The sequence below is a fragment of the Haliotis rubra genome, unplaced genomic scaffold, assembly GCF_003918875.1.
Source record: "Haliotis rubra isolate DU_JTF1 unplaced genomic scaffold, ASM391887v1 Scf44, whole genome shotgun sequence".
Lineage (NCBI taxonomy): Eukaryota > Metazoa > Mollusca > Gastropoda > Lepetellida > Haliotidae > Haliotis > Haliotis rubra.
The window spans coordinates 426,818-446,139 of record NW_025767124.1 but is presented as its reverse complement, the minus strand read 5'-3'; the positions used below and the strand labels follow the sequence as shown (position 1 = coordinate 446,139).

The 19,322-nt window shown below is 39.0% G+C and overlaps 1 protein-coding gene across 2 annotated transcripts in view; it reads left to right on the top strand.

Moving 5' to 3' along the window:
• The window catches only part of LOC124289321 (stress-activated protein kinase JNK-like), an 82,875-nt gene that overhangs the window by 41,702 nt on the left and 21,851 nt on the right, over positions 1-19,322 (top strand). For both annotated transcript variants that reach the window (XM_046725931.1, XM_046725933.1), the window contains exon 4: positions 7,304-7,362. In XM_046725931.1, coding sequence (XP_046581887.1) covers positions 7,304-7,362 — 59 coding nt within the window. The remainder of the gene's footprint in view (positions 1-7,303; positions 7,363-19,322) is intronic.

Sequence of the window (19,322 nt, the reverse complement as noted above, 5' to 3'; positions counted from 1 at the left end):
TTGACAATTGTTTTTGTGTGTAAAACTTGGTGCAACATTAATGAAATTTTTTCATGATAGTTTTTAACAAAATTTATCAGTCTCACACAGATTAGCGAAAAATCTGCCATTTAGACGTTTTGAGGAATGAAGAACTCTGAATGATGATAAGAATATTTAAGGAGATGAACGTGTTTTGTTTTTATGTATTTGTATTTTTGGAATTGCATTTTTGTCACATTTTAGTTATCTGTTTTGCGTAAAAGATACCATAAGATCGTTTTATTAAGATGTGTGATCCTTTGTGTCTTGTTCTTTAATGCCATTCATGTAATTTACTCTGAAACCAACTATGTTCTAAGTTTGGAAAATTTACTCCTATGTCACCCTTATATGTAAATGAATTGACAATGGATATTTTCCACAAATATTTGGGGGGCAGTGGGGTAGCCTAATGATTAAAGCGTTGGCTCGACCTGGGTTTGATTCCCCACATGGGCACAATGTGTGAAGCCCATTTCTGGTGTACCCTGCCATGATATTGCTGGAATATTGCTAAAAGCGGCGTAAACCCATACTCACTCGCTCTCACAAATAATTGGTCATGAATATTTTTTTTAATCAAGTGAGCTTCTGAACCTGCTGCTGAGTTCTGGATTGAGGCCTAGTGCTCCTAATGCCATAGGCTAAATTGAGTTTTACTGGAATAATATTGAATGGTAGTTAAACTACACTCACGCATGCATGCGCACTCACTCACTCACTCACTCACTCACTCACTCACTCACTCACTCACTCACTCACTCACTCACTCACTCACTCACTCACTCACTCACTCACTCACTCACTCACCCAATCACTCACCCAATCACTCACCCAATCACTCACCCAATCACTCAAGCACTCACCCAAGCACTCACGCACTCAAGCACTCACTCACACAGTAGGTCAATAAATCTTCCCTATCCTTTCAGCGAGAGGTGGTCCTATGTTTTGTTCTTGTCAATAATTGATTATTTTCCCTGCATCAGTGCAGTGATAAATTGTAGTGTCTTTAATTGACAAAATATGTATGCTATTTGATTTAAATTTATCCAAAATGATCAACAATTTCTTTAACCAGTAAACAGAAGCAGAACTGATCAAGTGTTTTCATTTAGAGAATCAGTGAGTGAGTATAGTTTTACGTCCTTTTAGCAATATTCCAGCAATATCGCTGGGAATACCATAAATGGGCTTCACACATTATACCCATGTGTGGGAATCGAACCCAGGTCTTCAGCGCGCCGAGCGAATGCTTTAACCACTAAGCTACCCAACTGCCCCTTAGAGAATCAATTTCTTGATATGTGCTGTGACAAACATTTGTGGAAATATCAGAAACAAATTTTTGTAATTCTTATCAGTGAGGGATGGTAGGGTAGAAAAGTGGTTAAAGCGTTCGCTGGTCACGCCAAAGACACAGGTTCGATTCCCCACATAGTTACAATGTGTGAAGGCCATTTCTGGTGTCCCCCGCCATGATATTGCTGGAATATTGCTAAAAGCTGCTTAAAGCTAAACTCACTCGCACTCATCAATGATTGATTTGTGGCTACAAGCTTATGTCAAGCAATGATGAAGGAGAACAATCAATACCTACCATTAATACAGAGTGGTATACAAATAGATAGGTTGAATACTGTCAACATCTCACGGTAATGTGTTTGTTCCTCTGTTATTTATTATTTCTGGAAAAAGCAATATTTGTCTTGAAAAATCATATAATTTTGGTTCACAAAAAATGTGGAAACTCTGAGACAGTTGGTCCAGCGGATAGAGTGGTTGCATGGTGTGGAAGACTGATGGTTCAATACACTGACCAGGTGGTATCAAAATACTTTAATAGAAGGTACTCATTGCTCTGACTTGTGGGGGCGGTGGGGTAGCCTAGTTGTTAAAGCGTTGGCTCGTCACGCCGAAGACCCCGGGTTCGAATTCCCACATGGGTACAATGTGTGAAGCCCATTTCTGGTGTTCCCCGCCGTGATGTTGCTGGAATATTGCTAAAAGCGGCGTAAAACCAAATTCAGTCAGTCTTTACAACTGCCCATTTAGTCAATGCATTTGTCTTATCTTTTGCCATTTATGTAAAATATATCTTAAACTGATTATCTTCTTTCAAAAGTGGCCAAATATGGTGAAGATTTAGTTTGCCACTCTGTTTGAATCATCAAAGTACATGTTTCTCTGTGCCATGTTATTTGAAATTAAATCATAACATAAAATATCTTCAAAGCAACATTAAAACAACTGACTTGAAATAAACTCAAGTTTAAGCGACGTGTCCTGAAAGCAAGATGTATTTCCAATAGCTTGAGATTGTGCAATCTGAATGACCAGCAGCAGCAGCAACATTTATGGTACTTCCCGCATAACATCCTCTCATCTATAAACACACAGCCTTCAGATCCCATCAGTATAGGGCCCATCTTCTTTCTACAGCCATGCCTACCACTCAATCACATGTGGAGAAAACTTCATACAAACCTCTCCCAGCTGACAAGACCTTTCCACAACCGGACTATTTCAAGCAGAATCAATACACTCTGCAGTTATTAAAAATTTCAGCTTTTAAGAAGCCCGCTTTAATTAAATTATCTTTTTTAGGGCCTACGATATGGCAGACTTTTTCAAAGTTAGGTTTCTCTTTGTTGAATGTAATCAGTTGTCTCGTTAACAGAGAGTAACATATTAGCAAGGATATATTGGGAGTAACAGATTAACAGGGATATATATAATGGAAACAACATTAATATGGATATATACATGGCTGTAACAGTAACAAGGTTATATACATGGGTGTAACATCAACAAGGATATATACATGGATTTGGTGTTAACAAGGATATAGACATGGGTGTAACATTAACAAGGATATATACATGGGAGCGTCATTAATAAGGATATATACATGGGTGTAACATCAACAAGGATATATATATGGATGTGGTGTTAACAAGGCTATAGACATGGGTGTAACATTAACAAGGATATATACATGGGAGCATCATTAATAAGGATATAGACATGGGTGTAACATCCACAAGGATATATACATGGGTGTAACATCAACAAGGATATATACATGGGTGTAACATCAACAAGGTTATATACATGGGAGCGTCATTAACAAGGATATAGACATGGGTGTAACATCCACAAGGATATATACATGGGTGTAACATCAACAAGGATATATACATGGGTGTAACATCAACAAGGTTATATACATGGGAGCGTCATTAACAAGGATGTATACATGGGAACGTCATTAACAAGGATATGATTACAGCCTAATCCGTCGAATTTTGAACACCCAGCAGTGCCGATCCGTCGAATCATGCTTGAGTGGTTTTGTGCTAATCGGTCTAATTTCAGATTGTGTTAACGCACTGGGAGAGTCGAAGATCATTGATTAAGGGGTCGGCTTGTATTGGATTAGACTAAATGTTTTTTTAATGAACAAGAACAGATTCTGGTGAAGACTTACTGATTGCTGACATCGAACTGGGTATCATATGTTAGGCAATTACTATTTAGTTATGGCTTTGGATGGACGTGGCTTGCACAGGATATAGGTAAGCTCCGTAGAGCACTTTCAAAGTTCAGATGTAGTGCTCATAATTCCTGTATACAAAATTCCCGGCGGGTTAAAAACCCTGACCCTGATGCATCGCTCTGCCCGTTCTGTAGAAACACAGGTGAAGACAAGTTCCATGTCTTCCTTGTATATCCTACGTATGAGGAGAGCAGACAAAAGTATCTACCACAATATTATACAAAACACCCATTTTTTTTGTTAAGTTTGAAAGACCACTAGCCAACCAAAATGAAAAACTTACCTTGTGTTAAACAATTTTTATAACAAAGATATTTGAGATTAGAGACCAAAGTTTAATCCCTACCGTGCGACTATGTATACCTTACATTATTATACTCCCAGGTTTATGCACCAAGTCTAAATTACTACTCGAGAAGTTTGAACATCACGAACTATATATTTCTCCTTATGAATGCATTTTATTTAATGCATCAATTTCAATTTTGTACAAAAGTAAAAAAATATAGAGAGTCCAAACATATATTTAATGCATCAATTTCTCATTGTATCATATGAGTAGGCAAAGATATATACTGTACAAAAGTACAAAAATATAGAGAGTCAAACCACCCAACACCCCTTGCGTCTTTTTTTTGTATGATCCAATGTTTTGATAACTAATTCATAGCTAATATCACAGTGCCGATCCGTCGAGTACATTTTACTACCCGGATATCAGAAATTCGACGGATCGATACCTGACCCAAGGATATATACATGGGATTGTCATTAACAAGGATATATACATGAGAGCGTAATTAGCAAGGATATATACATGGGAGCGTCATTAATAAGGAAATATACATGAGAGCGTAATTAGCAAGGATATATACATGGGAGCGTCATTAACAAGGATATATACATGAGAGCGTAAATAGCAAGGATATATACATGGGAGCGTCATTAACAAGGATATATACATGAGAGCGTAATTAGCAAGGATATATACATGGGAGCGTCATTAATAAGGATATATACATGAGAGCGTAATTAGCAAGGATATATACATGGGAGCGTCATTAACAAGGATATATACATGAGAGCGTAATTAGCAAGGATATATACATGGGAGCGTCATTAACAAGGATATATACATGGGAGCGTAATTAGCAAGGATATATACATGGGAGCGTCATTAATAAGGAAATATACGTGGGAGTGTATTTAACCGGGAAATAAAAATGGGTGTAACAATTTTAGGAGGAAAATATGCTCTGAAATTATGTTTATTTAGAGGAAAATATCCATAGAAGAAGAGGGAATATACATAGAAATAGCATTAAGGCTAAATATTCGTGGAACTAACATTTATTAATGGGGAAGCATAATAAAAGGAACATTTATTAAAAGAGAGTATGCTTGGGAGTTACATATACATGTGTTACAGGCACATACATGTGGTAGTATTGTATACTAACAGAACACATGTACCCGATCAGGCATGAAGTAAATATGTATGAGGGAAGTATTTCCTTGTTGAGCATGTGTCAGTCAATCTCACAAGAAACAATTGCACATTATATAAATCAATATTTGCTAATGGTTTGTCAGGCTTGTGTTACTACATGTTCCCTGCAACTAGCGTGTCAACGGGCATTACGGAGGCCACTCGCGACACGCTGTTGCCCCACTAGCATCCAGCCCTGTGTTGGCAGATCTGAAACATCAGAGACTTGCCATATCAACTCTCACATGAAAATCAGAGTATATTTCAGCTTGGGAGAAGGCTAGCAAGATTCATTAACTTATCTAAACTAGATCGTGACCATATTTCCTCATCGGCTTCAACTGATATTTGGTCCTTTTTTTTGTTGTTGGACATTGCATTAGCTGTGGTGGCCTTTGGGGAAGCTCATTTTAGGATGAAAGATGAGGTGAAGACGAAACGTGCGCCATTATTCAAACAGTCCTTCCCAATCATACTCAATAGCATCATTATTCAAAAATGATTTTACAGGAGATCACAGGTCTTATGATAATATGTTTGTTTAACCATGTTATTTAAGCAGATTAAGTGCATGTCTTGTTTCTTCTCAATTGTAGTCGACACCCTCGTCTCACTTATTAGTTATTTAGTGTAATGTGACGTAGATATGAGCGTACTTGATGAGCACAGACACGTAGATGAAATCTTTTTATGGCTTATTGCCAAATATTGACAGACGATTATCAAACTTCAGCTTGCTGCTATGCGTTTTGGGTTTACGGATAAAATTATCTGCAAGTTATCGTGACGCATTCATCAATAACCGATTTAATTTTCTCATTTAGCATGTTCAGAGACATGTGTTTTTTCCTTCTTGAAGTCATACAAGTACATGTCATACCCTACACATAACGGGAATTTCATCCTCGTTATAGGCCTGCCAGATCAAAGTCAAGACTAATTTAGTCTTGATGGGCAATTACCAGTTAGCTGAACATGACATGAAAGTTCTTGCATAACCTCTGTGTTATTTCTGTGCATGCTTAGAGCTACCTGTCTTAAGTTATCATCCATAATTTTGTCAGCATTATAGGCTTGACGATTGGCTCACCAGTCTGGTGGTCATCTATGAGCTGCATCACTTTTGTTTTCCAGCTAAATTAAGGTTCCCTGGTCTGATTGAAATAACTATCAATGTACCATCGATGCTCATGCTGTTGATCACAGGATTGTCTGGTCCAGATTAAATTATGTGCAGACCGGCGCCATATAGCTGGAATATTGCTGAGCACAGTATATAACAACAAACCAACCAACCGGCCAAACTTGGTTATCCAGTGTATTGGGTCTTTGGTTTTATAATGCTAGGCCATGTCATACCTAAAGATATTAAAACATGGTAGGGGCGGTGGGGTAGCCTAGTGGTTGAAGGGTTCGCGTGTCTTGCCAAAGACCTGGCTTCGATTCCCCATATGGGCACAATGTGTGAAGCCCATTTCTGGTGTCCCTGCCGTGATATTGCTGGAATATTGCTAAAAGCGGCGTAAAACTAAACTCACTCACTCACTAAAGCATGGTACTTGTTGTTGCCTTGCCTGACACATGGCATTTAAACAAGGGATTAATGACATGGAGTGGTCAATTCAGAGTCAGTACACTATGTCTGATTGGAATATCCGTTCTGAAATATGCAATAACCCCTTGCATATCTCTATAAAAGGGGTGGTGGGGTAGCCTAGTAGTTAAAGCTTTCACTGACCCGCTGACGACCTGGGTTCGATTCCCCTCATGGGTACAATGTGTGAAACCCATTTCTAGGGTCCCTTGGAATGATATTGCTGGAAGATTGTTAAAGTGGTCTGAAACTCACTCACTCACTCACTAAAAAGTGCTAAAAATATATGTTAACCCTATTTCACTTCATCTTTCTGATATGACTTGGTTGACACATGTCATCGGTTCCCAATTGAGCAGATCGATGCTCATGCTGGTGATCACTGGATTGTCAGACCGGCCGCCATATAGCTGGAATATTGCTTAGTGCGGCGTAAAACTCAACTCACTCACTCACTCACTTCTGATATGAACAACACAGAAATATTGTTTTGAAACTTATTGTCTATTCAATATTGTCCTTCTTAGGATTACATGAGTACGGAATGTAATAGTACAAGAGATTGCTTGTAACACTGTAATAGATATTCATGATGCTGTCTCACTGTGAGTTTACCATTTCCTTTGTTTCTCTGTTTCAGATTATAGGTTTATTAAATGCTTTCACACCACAGAAATCTTTAGAAGAATTTCAAGATGTGTAAGTATATGTTTCTATTATTCTATTATGTTTCTATTATTCTATTAATGCTCCTGTCCACAAAGCAATCATTGTGCAACACCAATCATAAGCCAATGTCAAAGTGCAGGTATTTCAATCACCTTTGTACAATGATAGTTTTGTGGAACGGTTCCCTGGATAGAATTGTCATCAGATGCAATACTCACTATTATGTCACTGAAGTTATATAAAAAGGTCTTAGTTAAAAGCTTGGCAGTGTGGTAGCCTAGTGGAATTTTGCTAAAAGCGGAGTTAAACTAGACTCACTCACTCACTAACAGTTAGTTAAAAGCACTGCTGGTATCTTTGAAGTAAATTGGAATCACATCATTTTATTTCTGCTTTAAGACCAGAGTAAGACAGAATTTAAAGTAATGCGGTTCAGGGACTGTGAGACAGAATAATAGGGATGCCATTATACATTGATACATCGATGCATCAATACTTTTTCTAAGATGATACAATTATCGATACATTCAAAACTGTATCGATATTTAGTTTTGAAAGTATCGCTTTCAATATGTTTATGTATCGTTTACATTTTGCAATGTATCATGTTTTTTCATGTTATGAGAGTTATAAATGATTATTTTTCATGCACAAAGTGGGAAATTAGGACTTTTTAATCTCTGAGAATCAAACATGTTGATCTTTTCATGGACAATTATAAAATATGAAATATTAATGTTCAAAATGTAACTAAATTTGGATATGAATTGAATCTTATGTAGTGATATGGGTATCGTGATACGTATCGATTCATGAAACTTATGTATCGTGACATCCCTACAGACTACGCTCTTCACCCCGAGGACCCGGGTTCGATGCTCCTCATGGGCACAATGTGTGAAGCCCATTTCTGGTGTCCCCCCCGTGATGTTGCTGGAATATTGCTAAAAGCGGCGTAAAAACCCAGGTTCGATGCTCCTCATGGGCACAATGTGTGAAGCCCTTTTCTGGTGTCCCCGCCGTGATATTGCTGGAATATTGCTAAAAGTGGCGTAAAACCCGGGTTCGATGCTCCTCATGGGCACAATGTGTGAAGCCCATTTCTGGTGTCCCCCGCCGTGATATTGCTGGAATATTGCTTAAAGTGGCGTAAAACCCAGGTTCGATGCTCCTCATGGGCACAATGTGTGAAGCCCATTTCTGGTGTCCCCCGCCGTGATATTGCTGGAATATTGCTTAAAGTGGCGTAAAACCCGGGTTCGATGCTCCTCATGGGCACAATGTGTGAAGCCCATTTCTGGTGTCCCCCGCCGTGATATTGCTGGAATATTGCTAAAAAGTAAAACCGGTTCGATGCTCCTCATAAAAGCCCCTGGTGGTTCGATGCTCCTCGATGCTCCTCATGGGCACAATGTGTGAAGCCCATTTCTGGTGTCCCCGCCATTGCGTGATATTGCTGGAATATTGCTAAAAGCGTAAAACCTGGGTTCCATGCTCCTCATGGGCAACAATGTGTGAAGCCCATTTCTGGTGTCCCCTGCCATTGATATTGCTGGAATATTGCTAAAGTGGTAAAACCGGGTTCGATGCTCCTCATGGGCACAATGTGTGAAGCCCATTTCTGGTGTCCCCGCCGTGATATTGCTGGAATATTGCTTAAAGTGGCGTAAAACCGGGTTCGATGCTCCTCATGGGCACAATGTGTGAAGCCCATTTCTGGAATGTCCCCATTGCTCCTCATGGGCACAAAGCCCGATTTCTGGGCGTATTGCTGGAAACCTGGTTCGATGATATTGCTGGAATATTGCTAAAAGTGGCGTAAAACCGGGTTCGATGCTCCTCATGCTCCTCATGGGCACAATGTGTGAAGCCCATTTCTGGTGTCCCCCGCCGTGATATTGCTGGAATATTGCTTAAAGTGGCGTAAAACCCGGGTTCGATGCTCCTCATGGGCACAATGTGTGAAGCCCATTTCTGGTGTCCCCCGCCGTGATATTGCTGGAATATTGCGAACTAAGTCAGCACCTGTGTACATGGGTTTCACCATATATGGTAAACATCTGAGATCTGCTTCAGGCCTTCCTCTAGCATCATGCTGACATGCTGTGATATAACTTGAAAACTGTACAAAGCACCATTAAACCCTCTTGTTCACACACTCACTCTCTGAAAATGCACAGAATCTGCATCTGTATGAAATTAAGGTCAGTGAAAAAGGCAGTCACATTGACATACTCATGAGCTGTGCCATACAACCTGCTTAGACTTCGGTAGATGAAACAATCTCTTGGATGATGTCAGAGAGATTATGATTCTTTTCAAAATGTTTTTCTTCTTTCTTTTTTTTTTGTGAGGTGGTAAGGGCATGGGGTGATTTAATCCCTGTACTAAAGGAACAACATTTTTAATCCTCATATAACTCTTTTAGAGTGCTTCCACATCAACTGCGGTGAAATCCTGAGAAGTGTTTTTTTTGTGATTTGCCTGTTATATAAGTTTGAGGGCATCCAAACAAAGTTTCTGGATGTCATTGATGAAAGCAAATTGTATAATCAAAACTTTGAATGGCTTCTTCAAGCAGCAACTTCTGAAAGGTTCTCCACTTATGAGAAACATGTTTACATGTATGCATGATTAGCCCATCACATGGGCAACAAAACAGGGTTAATTGGTGAAAGAAAATAATTAATGGACGTTCACATGTGAATAACAGGTAAATGCATCAAATGAACCAGTAGCGCCCTTGAGTTTGGATAATTACAGTTGTCTGCCCTTATGTAGAGAAGAGAGCAGGGATGGGTCAACTTTGTTGACCTTCATTTCTCAAAACCATCTCAGGGCATGGCCTTTTGTATTCTGTTCAGGTGGGCAGTTAAGGGGATTTGTGTATGACTGGCATGACAAAACAAGTTAAAGGTTTTTTCATGAAAATGCTGAAAAATACAGATTTAAAAGTATGTGCTAGGTACCCAGAAAAAAATTGTTTAGAAATACAATTGTTTGATGCTTTTTTCAGTGATGGAAAAAATAACATCTCTCAAAAAACTTGATGCACTATGACAGTCATAACTACTGCATTAAACATAGTCTGATTCTAGTTATCTAAGGCATTTAAGCAAATAGCTTGTCATTGACACAGACCTTTGTTCTAAACAGGCCTTATGATTTAGGATTCTTCTTGAAATGAACACCAGTTGAAATTATTATGCTGTGGGACCATCAATCATGATGACATCATTTCAGATTACAAGAACTCAGGCATATGAATTATTTGGCGCATGTTTCTGTCATGATGTTGAGGCTATTATTTCGAAACACAAGAGAATGACTAGGTATCACTGTTTGTCATGTGACTGTCATTCCTGTAGGAAGTCTTTTGCTGATGTTTCTGGATCTGAAGGAAATTCGAACAGCCATTTTCCTTTTGACAAGGCTGAAGACAATCAGTTGGCTTGCTGTGTATGCAGGTGCCTGAAATTGCTTGTCTCAGGAAATCTGTCTTTGGGGACCAAGTGAATAATAATTCTTTAGCATGGCTCCACTTATCAAACGCGTAATCGTCTCCAGAAAACCTTCCCTGTCTGAAGACATATTCCTGTGTAATAGGTTTTGAGTTAAGTCGGAAATTGTTTGGAACATTGGCTCTTCATGTCATCTTGTGATTTTCTTCAGTTTGAGATATGGCACGGAGTGTTTTGAAGATTGAAGCAATTTCACGATGACAAACGAAAAGGTTTCTGATGTCATTAATCAAAGTTTTAACCATGTATGTTTTTATATCATCTGTGTAGTAAGAATGGCTATCTGTGTGTAGTTTATATCCATTAAAGGTTTTGTAATTAGATGCTTTCATTATCCTACCTTTTTGTTTTGTGATTAAAGAATGACATACATTCTTTGTCAGTGAAAATCGGAAATTAATGGATTTTGATGAAATTAGATGGAATAGCAAAGCACAGATCAATATGGATTCTTCAAGAGATTGAGTTTCAGGGGAACTATTTTTATTTTGAGATCATGTAGGCATACATTTTGCGAAGTGGGTTGGTGTTTATGACATGATTCTGCCATGAGAGCCACATAAGTAGTGGTGTGGTGAGTGACAGTCGAAGATGTTTTTCCAGAAGGATATCTTGAATATTTTCCTCCGACCATTCCGTCGAAGTGAAGCTATGTTTATGGTATCGATTGCATTTTCTTTTAGGAGAGCATTAAGACATTTCTGAAATGTTTCAACAGTCACTTTATCAAAGTAAAACCATTAGACAGTAAGTAATATTCTTGCTGGTGGGTTTCATCGACGTTGTAAACATCTCTTACCTTCTTCACTCCCGCACTTGGTGTTACTGGAATTCTGTTCAAAGCGGCATTAAATGTATCTCTCTCACTCCTCTCATGATGCAGACATGTATGATATACTATGAGCAACACCATGAATTTGAAGAGTGCTTGATTCTGATTGGTCGACCAGAGGTATCAAATCATAATGACAACCAGTGATTGAAACAGCTGATTTGATGGCTGCATCACCATAGATGTTTTTTTCAGTCCTTGTCAGGAAGCATTATCAAATAATCGTATGTACAATTTAGAAGGTAAACTTACTTATATTAAAGTCAGACCTAATTGATTTGGCAATAATCATATTGTGTTTTCTATGTAGAGATAGCTAAGGATAACAGTAAATTTACACTCTACAACTGTTAAATTTACAAGTAACCTCGATCTGCATTAAAACGCAATTTGATTATCACCAACTTATACCCAGGTCACTCAATCATTCTTCTGTGAGTTAGGTGTAGCCTCACAGACTTACAATGTTACAGAACAAAGAATATTTACACATGCGAAGTCCTTAGGGATGGCTCAATGAGAGTAATGTACATAAAGCCCTATAGTTCAATTTGACGCTGCTAGTTTGAGGACTTTACGAGGGTCTCACACAGGCTGCTACCATGGCACCCCAGCAGCAGCAGATACAGAGGTATTAGATTATACACACATGGACCGAAGTCATTTTCTCTGAAGCAGGCCGTTATTTGACAATCTATAAGAGATGGATTCTTGTGTTAGCCTAAGCTGGAGGATATTAAGAGGATAATTGTCGTCGATAGGAAGGGGAGCCCCGTGTTGGATTATCTTGGCTTTTCCTAAACCCTATCACTGCCCATTTCCCATGATTAACAAATGAATGCTGAGAACTTAGGTGTTTGTGATCGACCGAAAGAACGGAGAGCATTGACACTGTCGAGCAATCTTCGAGGAAAGTATTTTTTGATGGAGTATTTCTATTTCCGTTTCTAGTGTTCACCATTACTGAGTGGACAGTGTATTCAGCTCAAGTCTGTTCAGTTTGAAAAACTCGTTACCTACACTCAAGCAATTTTTTCACATGTTTTACAAACAGTAATGGATGGAACTGTCTTAGTAGTGACATGGTCAATACATTTGTTTTGCTTTATAACCCTACTGATTCTATATTCATGATTCTTTTGTGGTTTTATGGGTTTTGTTTGCGTAAATTATGTTCTATGGAGGAAAAGCTTAATAAAGACTTGAGGATATAGTTACATGATGTGATGTAACGCTGTTAGAAATAAAGGGAATATTATAAGTAAGAACATACTTCAAACTGTTTTCATATTGACCCTTGTGTCAATGTTGCTATTCTTTGAATGTTGCATGTATATGGAAAAAGTTAAGTGGTAGCAATTGCTTCGGAGAAGGAGTAGCTCTTGCAGGAAGGGCAGGTAACTCTAGTGCAACAGATTTATTGTCATCCTTTATTGTACAGTTATATGCACTGTTGTACCTTACTATAATGGTTTCGTGGGTCCAGATTTGATGAACTGCATATATACAGGATTCCCAAAATACCAGGAAAACCTGGAAATTTCACCCCATTTTTCAGTCTTGGAAAAATCATGGAATTTGAAGAAGAAAAAATGGATGAAATCATTGAATAATCTTGTGTTTTTGTATCTTACAAATGTGTACATACCATTATTGATTTTAATAACATGTTTTATATTGGTATTATGTCAATAAAGATAGTTAAAGAGTAAAAGAAAAATTGCTGCACTTGATGTTTAATTTTTATTGCCATCTTATCATAAAGAGATGTGAATGGACCGCTGGAAGGGGAGATGAGATGAGAGGTTATTTCTTAAGATATTGTTTTATTTCAGTAATATATCTTTAACGGTATCAAAAAACCCTAGGACATATATTGTTGTCTGGAAAAAGCAATATTTGTCTGGAAAAATCATATAATTTTGGTTAAAAACAAATGTGGAAACTCTGATATATTTGAGACAGTTGGTCAGCGGATAGAGTGGTTACATGGTGTGGAAGACTGATGGTTCAATACACTGACCAGGTGGTATCAAACTACTTTAATAGAAGGTACTCATTGCTCCGACTTGTGCCTTGTATTATGAAGATAAAACAGGCTCCGGTTGGGAGGGAGAACCATGTTTGCGTGCATGCACATTCGGATATATAGGTGCAAAAAATATTTTTTAGAAATGAATGTTAGCTTGGCAACCTACTTATCACCAGCGGTTCAGATATGATATATTTAACCAGTGTAGGAGATGGAACATTGTAAGATTTCAGTCATTGTCCTACAGATGACTCCAGGCCAGCCTGGCTGTCTGCCACAAGAGCCATACAACACGTCATTGATATTAGAGAATCACTAAAACTGTCCTGCTGTATTCAGTGTTGCAGGATGTTACGTATCAATCACATACATCCAACTCACAGAGCCTGTTAGACTAACAACTAGTCTCTGAAATGAACATATTTTACAGAAAAAAAGCTCATAGTGAAAAATAAATATAATGAAAAGGAGCCCTGAGACTTTCTTCATTTTCAGCTGTGGAAACCTAGAACTTGCCACATTTTCTAGACCTGCGTGGGATTTTTGGATATATTTGTTTCAGGGTCTGTATGACAGACTAAGAGACTGTGTTCTTCAGATAATTAGGTTTTAAAGGGGAGTAGCTGTGGAATAGAAATATCAACTTCTCATCTGCTGTGAAGCTTTGTGTTTAAGGTGTTTGAATCCCAAAGTGTTCAAGTACAAAACAAAGGGAAAACTGTGGAATGTAAATGAATTTGTTTATGTGGTGTGGCTTTGTGGTTTAGGTGTCAGCTTGTCATGACAGAGCGGCGGTGGGGTAGCCTAGTGGTTAAAGCGTCGGCTCGTCACGCCGAAGACCCAGGTTCGATTCCCCACATGGGTACAATGTGTGAAGCCCATTTCTGGTGTCCCCTGCCATGATATTACTGGAATATTGCTAAAAGCGGCGTAAAACTAAACTCAGTCAGTCAGTTGTCATGACAGTTATTTAGGTTTGACTCCCAAAGGGGAACTCTGTGTGCAGTACACATCATAGATATTGTTACTCAGTTACACAGTGTAGATGCTGTAGAGAAAAGAACTAAATACACATTTTATATCTTCTGTTAGCAGTGGAGGCAATGTGTGAAAGTTATTTTTGCAGTTTCCACAGTCATGATATTGGAGGTAGTAAATGCTTGCATTGATATTTCTTTCATTTTTTAACCGCCTCCGTGGTGTAGTGGTTAGAGCATCCGCCTGGAGAGCGGGAGGTCGCGGGTTTGATCCCCGACAGCGTAATACCAAAAGACGTTAAAATATGGTACTTATTGGTCCCTGCCTGGCATTCGGCATTAATGGGTACAACAAGGACTGGTCAGCTCGGAGTCAGTATAATGTGTCTGAGTGGGGTATTCATGCTTCACTGCGGCATGGTATCTCAGTGGGCTAGCACTATAAAACCAGCTTAAGTCTGGGCTAGTCCAGGCAGCCGCACATACACATACACACGTCGTCTTATGAGCGAAATATTCACAAGTATGACGTTAAACCCAATTTCACCTCACCTCACCTCACCTCTTTCAGTTTTTACTAGAGTATGTACAATCTATGGATATTTGGGGCGATGGGGTAGTCTCATGTTTAAAGTGTTCACCTGTCACACTGAAGTCCCGAGTTCAATTCCGACATGGGTGCAAACCCTGAATCATCTGTTCTATTTTATGAATTAAATAGGGGATATTGTAGTGTAGAAACATACATTAAAGGTCTCAGTGAATGTTATGCTATTTGTCTAGCCATCAAGGAAATAAGAGAGAATCTCAATGATATTGACTCATAATGTAACGTGTTTGATGTGTCGTGATACATAGATTGTGAAGTTTATGTATTTTATTGTGTATTGTTTCATGTCTATAGTAAGTGAGGTGGTTGATTGGTTGCAGTACCTAAGGGAAAGTGAAATATGTTTGTAAGAAATGTTCAAATTAAATATTAACATTTTGAGGAAATAAATACAGGACAAAAGCATCTTGGTAACGTGAGCTTTTTTTTCCAGTAAAACTTGAAATGTTGCTATGGGCTTTTCTCTACTGAAAAATAGATCACGTCCTCCTACACATTCTTCCATTAAAACTGCTATCGGGATAAAAATGAAATTCTTCATTCGAACTGGGAAGGATAATTCCCTACTCTGTAAAATGCTTTTTGTGGTGAATTTAATATGCATTTGAAGGAAATCTCTTTGTTGGCAAATATAAAAATATATTTTAATGGACAATTTAGAACATGTAGATTGTTACCAGTTCATGTGCTGCTGCAAATAGAGCGGCGTATGTAACACCATTTGGGCACTCCGCCATGCAAGTATTGACTTATTGACCTCTTGCAGTCAGTCAGCCATATTGGAATAAAGTGTTTACAGTTAGTCTCACACATCTCCATTACTTTGATGTCGATCCCTGAAGTAATAGAGGCCACTGTTGGTGTGTCTTTACGTTACCAAGAAAGGCATGCCGTGAAGAGTTATGTCCCCTTGTGGCCAGAATTGGCCGGATGTTCGTTCAAATCCCAAACTAGGATTCTTCTTCTGTCTAAGTCAGAACTGAACATCTTGAACAGCATTGCACTACATGATGTTACTGAAATACTGTTGAACATCCACTCCAGCTCGCTAGCTTGCTCGCTCACTCACTCACTCACTCACTCACTCACTCACTCACTCACTCCTCACTCACTCACTCCACACCTACCCACCCACCCACCCACCCACCCTCCCACTCCTCCTCACTCACTTTGTTTTAAAGGTGCAAAAGTAACAATGCATCACTTGAACAAAAGAAGATCATGAAATTCAGATAAAGAAGCATTAACAATCTGAAGAAAGCATCTAGCATTTTCCTGCACAAAACTGTCACATTTTACATATTTTGAAACAATCGCTAGAAGTATATTATGCCTCTGATTTCTTCCTTAATGTAACATATGAACGTAAAAAAACCACTTGGGGCAAAAATGTTGTTTTTAAGACTTTGAGCTGAAATGTATCAGGTCTTTACTGTGTGCATTCTCAGTACATTGGCCTCCAGCATATGTTTTAGAAGACATGTCTTACCAGCTATGAGCTTCTTAATGATTCTTTTTGGCTGAAACCATGTAAATTACATTATCCATCACACAGCTTGACTAAGATATTCCTAGTAGGTCAGATAACGCTCAGTAGCACAGTTGATGGTTTTCGTACCCGGATGGCATGGTTGTTACAGTATCAATCATGGCATGTCTGGTCCAGGCTTGGTTATATACATGTGCCTTATATAGCTGGACTTAAAACAAAGAAAACCCATACTTATAAGAGGAAGGTGGTTAAAGTGTTTACTTGCAACATCCATGACCCAGGTTCAATTCCCCACATGGGTACAATGTGTGAAGCCCACCCACCCACTCACTCACTCACTCACTCACTCACTCACTCACTCACTCACTCACTCACTCACTCACTCACTCACTCACTCACTCACTCACTCACTCACTCACTCACTCACTCACTCACTCACTCACTCACTCTGTCACTGTGTAAACCGTATTATGCTATGGTTGTTGTGAGTTATCACCTGTAGCTCAGTAAGAATCCATATTACTGTGGTAGCTTTTCATGTTACTCTGTGTTTTCAAATCCTTTAAACAGCCTGCTGTCATTATGACACCGTGCCTGATCATGTGGTCAGTGTAGCTGTGTCTGACACCATGCCTGGTCATGCGGTCAGTGCAGCTGTGTCTGACACCGTGCCTGGTCATGTGGTCAGTGTAGCTGTGTCTGACACCATGCCTGGTCATGCGGTCAGTGTAGCTGTGTCTGACACCGTGCCTGGTCATGTGGTCAGTGTAGCTGTGGCTGACACCATGCCTGGTCATGCGGTCAGTGTAGCTGTGTCTGACACCGTGTCTGAGTGCAAGTCTTCCAACAGGCAATAGAGTACTGTGAACCTAGCTATTTTAGACCTGCCCCACCAGGAATTTATCCACAACCTAAAGCAAAACACACTTTTCTATCTCTTCCAGCCGAATCTCTGGTTTTATCACCAAATCCTGGAAGCTTCCCACATAAACCTGCTTAATGATGCTTAGACACTGATGTAACTTTCTTGGGCATTAACAACGATTTAGATCTTTCCACAGAACTTTGAAGCATTCATTAAATGAGAATTAGGGCAAATGTCCAAGGATAAATTTTGACAAAGACAAGGATTGAAAGCTAGTCAAACAACTGAACTACTAACATGATAGAGGAGTTAGATGTAGGAGGAGTATACAGTTGCAGCGCACGTTGCTGCCACCTCCTCAGCCACCGATACAGAGGGAGATGGGCGGAAGAAGCTAACAGTAATCAATATATCACACCAGCTTGTATAACTGTCTCTCCAACAAGCAAACGACCAATTTGTATGTTTCTGTTAGGAAACACCAGCTTGTCCTCTTGACACTGCGTTGGTTGGTTTAGTGAGCGTGATTTCACCGTAATCTGCTCCTTGGTCTCGAAGTGGGTGGATCGTTCATGTCCGAATACAATGGGAGTTGAATCGTTCATCATGATGTGTCTACTTTAAATGTCTGTCTGTATTTTTTTGGTATGGAAATTTGTTTGTCTTGATTTTTAATTTTGTTCGGTCATATTACTTACCATCATGATATACATTACGAATTATGCATTATGAATTTGAATGGTCAAGTTATCTTTCTTCAGATTTAATATGAACTTTTAAGTTTTTAAATGTTTGTAGGATTGCGACAGTTCTTAAAGTATTCTCTCTTTATGATCATCGAGGCTGTAGGTCCAGATTCACAATAAGACAAGGGCATGGATTAATCTAGATCAGCTCAGAGGCCAGTATTCTACCCCAGGTGTAATGCAAATGTCAATACAGATTCCCAGTTCATGATAATATTGCTCTGACTAATATGATTTGGTCAGGATGACCTGTATTCCACTGATAACTGAACCAATGAAGAGGAACAGGTTGTAATGTTTGATTTAACATTAAATGCAATGTTAATTCTTCCGAAATAAAGGAAATGGAAATTTAATAAAAATCCATGAGATGTATTTTAAACCCAGTTTACCTGCGAAAGACCTTCTTTGAATCCTGCATACTCTTCTAAGGGCATTTTTCGTGTAGGTCATTCTTGTGTCATATAAGCCATTGTTGCTGGAATGTCACTAGAGACATAATACTCTACTCTCATTAATTCATATTCCACGTGCCAGTTCATAGCTAGTGATTGAAAATGTCAAACTAATTGTCCTTTGACACTAAATGAAATGTTTAGTTGAACTCAATGCACCTCCGATGTAGTGCATAACAGAGCCACCATCTCAGAAATAATATGCTCCTTGAGGTTGTGTACTTGAGATTATGAACTGCAAATCAAGAACAGGAATTTACCACTTGTCTCTGCAGTTCCTGAGATTCCATGAAAGACAAGAGGTCGAAACGAGCTATATCATCCCACCTCAGGTATAACTGGGGCGTCACGCCGAAGACCCGGTTCAATCCCCACATGGGGTGAAGCCTGGAATATTGCTAAAAGCGGGCGTGAAACCAAAGTGTCAGTATAAAAGCGGTGGGTAGTAGTGGTTAAAGCG